The 5,000-nt window shown below is 25.2% G+C and overlaps 1 protein-coding gene across 1 annotated transcript in view; it reads left to right on the top strand.

Annotated features, from left to right (window-relative positions):
- The window catches only part of LOC113804390 (uncharacterized), a 138,286-nt gene that overhangs the window by 26,936 nt on the left and 106,350 nt on the right, over positions 1 to 5,000 (top strand). Inside the window, exon 2 of the mRNA XM_070118142.1 lies at positions 1 to 255. This exon is cut by the window's left edge and continues 1,941 nt beyond it. Within this exon, the coding sequence (XP_069974243.1) occupies positions 194 to 255 (62 nt within the window). The 5' untranslated portion in view covers positions 1 to 193. The remainder of the gene's footprint in view (positions 256 to 5,000) is intronic.

The following is a 5,000-nucleotide window of genomic DNA, read 5'->3' as shown; positions in this document are numbered from 1 at the left end:
ATACTAACAGAAATCTATATGATAATAATAATAAAGAAATAGAAAATTTGAAGGGAAATTCAGGAAAAAAAACGTGAGCACAGTTTCTAGTAGTTTGAGATTGGAAAGAGAATTACAGATTCTGGAAGACCGAGAAGAAGAAAAGTTTTGTGGTAAAAAAGAAGAGGTTACTGAAAGCTTATTAAGACAAACAATGGGTAGCAGCTGCTCGTCTTCACAGTCTCTGAAGGACAATGTATCAGTCAAAAGTGAAGAGTAAGTACAAATTTTTATCTTCGTTGCTCTCTGGATCGCCAGAGGGAAACGAGCGTACATACGAGTCACTTGCACGTACGCTCGTTACCCTCTCATCACAGAATCTTTTTTATTTCCAAAATTTAGGAATATTATGAATTAATAAGTACAAGTATGATTTTCAACTCTAACTTTGTGTATTCACTGTATCATTTCCACTTTTGCATGTACGTACTTTACCCTCTCATCACGGATTTTTTTTTCTCGATTTTCAAAATGCTTTCACTAACTTTGTTTTTGTTTATCGTAGAAGTAGTGTATTTGTTGCTTGATATTTTTTGTTAGGCCTTTTTGTTTGTTGTAAAACTGATTATATTTACTGACATGAAATTCCCGTTTGTTCTATAAATTAATGTATTTGCAGAGTGAACAAGTAAAAAAGTGAGCACGTTATCCCTTTCTTTTGTTTATGTTTTGTCTTCCTTAATGTTGTTTGTTGTCATGTTGGCCACACCGCATGTCATGAGGAAATATGTCTATCCGAACAGCATATTGGCGATGAATATCTTATTTTTTATGAATATCATGTCCGTCTTTTGGAATTATATACCGAAAAGTACAAAAAACTAAACAAAAAACAAGAACATTGTTACCAATTCATACATAAAATTAGGAAGATTTATTTAAATTGGTAGTAACGCTGCTAACAATAATTATACGAATGTTACTGATGATAATAATGATGATATGATGATGATACATACATAGCAGTGATAATGACATAGTGATGATGGTGATAATAATGATAATATTGATAATAATAATGATAATAACAATAATGATAATAATAATAATGATAATAATAATAATAATGATAATAATAAAAATAATGATAATAATGATAATAATGATGATAATAATGATGTTAATAATGATAAAGACAATAGTGATGAGGACTGTAATTATGAGAATGATGGTAATGCCAATGGAAGCGATAATAATGATAATAGTGATAACACCAATGACACTGATCATGAAAAACTTTATCATTTATCATAGGATACTGATCAGACCTTCCTGTTCTTCCTAATTCCCTTAAAAAAAGAATCAGCAAGGGAAGAAGAAGAAGGAGAAGAAGAAAAAAGAAGAAAAAAAAGACAATTTTCACATGCTTATTCAACACTTTGTTTGGCTGAGAGAATGTTGCTCTACGAGATATTATTGATGTTGTTATTACTATTATCATTATCGTTATTATCATTATTATCATTTTCATTACTTTTATTATCATTATCATCATTATTACTATTATTATCGTTATTATTATTATTATTATTATTATTATCATTATTATCATTTTCATAACTTTTATTATCATTATCATCCTTATTACTATTATTATTTATCGCTATTATTATTATTATTATTACTATTATTATTATTATTATTATTATTATTATTATTATTATTATTATTATTATTATTATTATTATTGTCATTATCAGCATTATTACATTTACTATTATTATTATTATTATTATTATTATTATTATTATTATTTATTTATTAATTATTATTATTATTATTATTATTATTATTATTATTATTATTATCATTATTGTTATTATCATTGTTATTATTATTATTACTTTTATTAATGTTCTTGCTATTATTATCATCATTATTACTTTTATCATTATTACCATTATTATTATTATTCTTATGTTTATTCTTATTCTTATCATCATTGCTTTTATCATTATTATTATCGTCATCATTATTATTACTTTTACTTATTTATTCTATTTCCTCGAATGTTTTATTATTATTATTATTATTATTATTATTATTATTATCATTATTATCATTATCATTATCATTATTATTATTATTATTATTATCATTATTATTATTCCGAAAGCCAAATGCCCAAAGACCCTTTGTTCCATTTCAATTTATTATCACCATTAACCTGCTGTCAATCACCTCAGCATTGTCAACTGTCAAATACTTATGCCATATACCCTGTCAGTCTCATCAGTCAACTGGTATGCCAACCCGACATCATGACATCACTACCCTGTCAATCACCATTTTCCTTATATAAACCATGACATTACTGTCCTGTCAATCTGTCAACGACCAAACTTGCCAAGTCTGTCATGCTGTCATAAACCCATTGCCAGCCCTCATATTCCAGTCAGTTGCCAGTTCACTAATATCTCCCGTCTGTCAGCTTGTCATATGTCAACCGACCTGTCATATGAGAAAGAGAATGGTAGTAATTTATTTATCTATTATATATATACACATTTTATTATATTTTTTGTTTATTATTATTATTTGATTATATATTTTTTATGAATGGGATAATGATGATATTGTGACGAAAACAAGGATGATATTGTTTTGAAAAAAATATGATAATAATAATGATATTACTACTATCATTATTAATAATGATATTAATAAGGGCGATGATGATGTGGGTATAGTAATAATAATAATAATAATTACAAGTACAAATGAAAATAAAAAAATATTATAATGATACAAATAATTTAAGCTAGTAATGGTAATAATAAGTAGAGTTTTTGTTAATTAATAAATAGACAATTATGGTATGACAATATTATGATGAAAATATATCAGATAATGATGATTACATTAAAATCACATTAATGATGATATTAATGATGGTGATGATGATAACGTGGACAGAGTAATGATAATGATATTATTACTAATATTAGTGAAAATATTGATAATTGAAATAATGTTAATAGTACAGATAATAATAATGATATTCATACTACAACTACTTCTACTAGTAATGGAAATAGTAATAATTGTAATAATAATTATGCTGATGCTATTAGTGCTAGTGGCAGTAATAGCATTGTTGACATTAAAAGTATTGGTGATAGAAATAATAATAACAAAACTGATAATGAAATGATGACATATATAATGATAATATTAGTAATCCTAATGTTAATAGAAATGGTGATGAGAACAATAATAATAATTGCAATAATTAAGATAATATTAATAATAATGATAATAATGATAATGGTAATAATAATAATAATGATAATAATTATGATAATAATAATAATAATAATAATAATAATAATAATAATAATAATAATAATAATAATAATAATAATAATGATAATAATATTTATGATAACAATAATGATAGTAATAAAAATGATGATAACAACAACTACAATAATAGTAATAATAATGATAGTGATGATAATGATAACATTGATAATGATAATTGTAACGACGATGATAATGATAACTAATAATGATAATAATGATAGCAATAACACTAATGATGATAATGATAATGCTAAAACTAATGACAACGATGATAAGAATGATAGTGAAATTATCATAATGGTAGTAATAATGATAATAGTGACAGTAATAATGATAACAATTATGATAATGATGCTAATAAGATCGGTAGATGTGTGAGTTTGTGTAAGTGTGTATGTATGTATGTATTTTTGTGTATATATGTATGTATTTTTGTGTGTGTATATATATATATATATGTGTGTGTGTGTGTGTGTGTGTGTGTGTGTGTGTGTGTGTGTGTATGTGTGTGAGTATGTGTGTGTGTGTGTGTGTGTGTATGTGTGTGAGTATGTGTGTGTGTGTATGTATCTTATCATTATTATCATTACGTGTCTTATTTTTAATATTATAATTATTTTTATTACGATTATCATCATTGCCATTATGTCTTATTTTTAATATTATCATTATCATTATTATTACTACTATTATTATCATTATCATTAAGAGTCTTGTTCTTATTCTTATTATGATTATTATGTGTCTTTTGAATGTCATGCCCGTAATAACCAAGAACACAAACTTGATATAGCGACCACCATTTACAATGTTCACATACAGTAACTTACATGATTAAAACTGCCGCTGCAATCAATTGAACAGTCAGCAATTACTGTCGTTAAAATACTTTCAGTCATTCACTCAACCACTTAGTATTTAATTCACTAGAAATATCTATCTATCTATCTATCTATTTCTCTCTCTCTCTCTCTCTCTCTCTCTCTCTCTCTCTCTCTCTCTCTCTCTCTCTCTCTCTGTATATATATATATATATATATATATATATATATATGTATATATATATATATATGCACACATGTATATGTAAGTATGTATGTATTTTTGTGTTTGTATATATATATATATATATATATATATATATATATATATATATATATATATATATGTGTGTGTGTGTGTGTGTGTTGTGTGTGTGTGTGTGTGTGTGTGTGTGTGTGTGTGTGTGTGTGTGTATGTGTATGTGTTAGTGTGAGTGTGAGTGTGTGTGTGTGTGTGTGTGTGTGTGTGTGTGTATGTGTGTGTGTTGTGTGTGTGTGTGTGTGTGTGTGTGTGTGTGTGTGTGTGTGTGTGCATATATATGTATAGATAGATATATATTTTCATATAATTGAATAGTTATATATTTTGCTAGAATATAATTTGGATATCTAAGATTTGAAAGTGGGCTGATTATCAAAATATTATTGATCATATTCTATTTTATCGTTTTGTTGTGATTCTCTCTTTGGTTTCTTCCTTATTATTATTATTATTATTATTATTATTATTATTATTATTGTTAGTATTATCATTATCATTACTATTATTATTTCATTATTGATATTGGTATTATCACCATCTTCATTATTATTATTGTCATTATTATTATTATT

This window comes from Penaeus vannamei, chromosome 41 (genome assembly GCF_042767895.1).
Source record: "Penaeus vannamei isolate JL-2024 chromosome 41, ASM4276789v1, whole genome shotgun sequence".
Taxonomy (NCBI): domain Eukaryota; kingdom Metazoa; phylum Arthropoda; class Malacostraca; order Decapoda; family Penaeidae; genus Penaeus; species Penaeus vannamei.
This window is presented reverse-complemented; position numbering and strand designations above follow the sequence as displayed.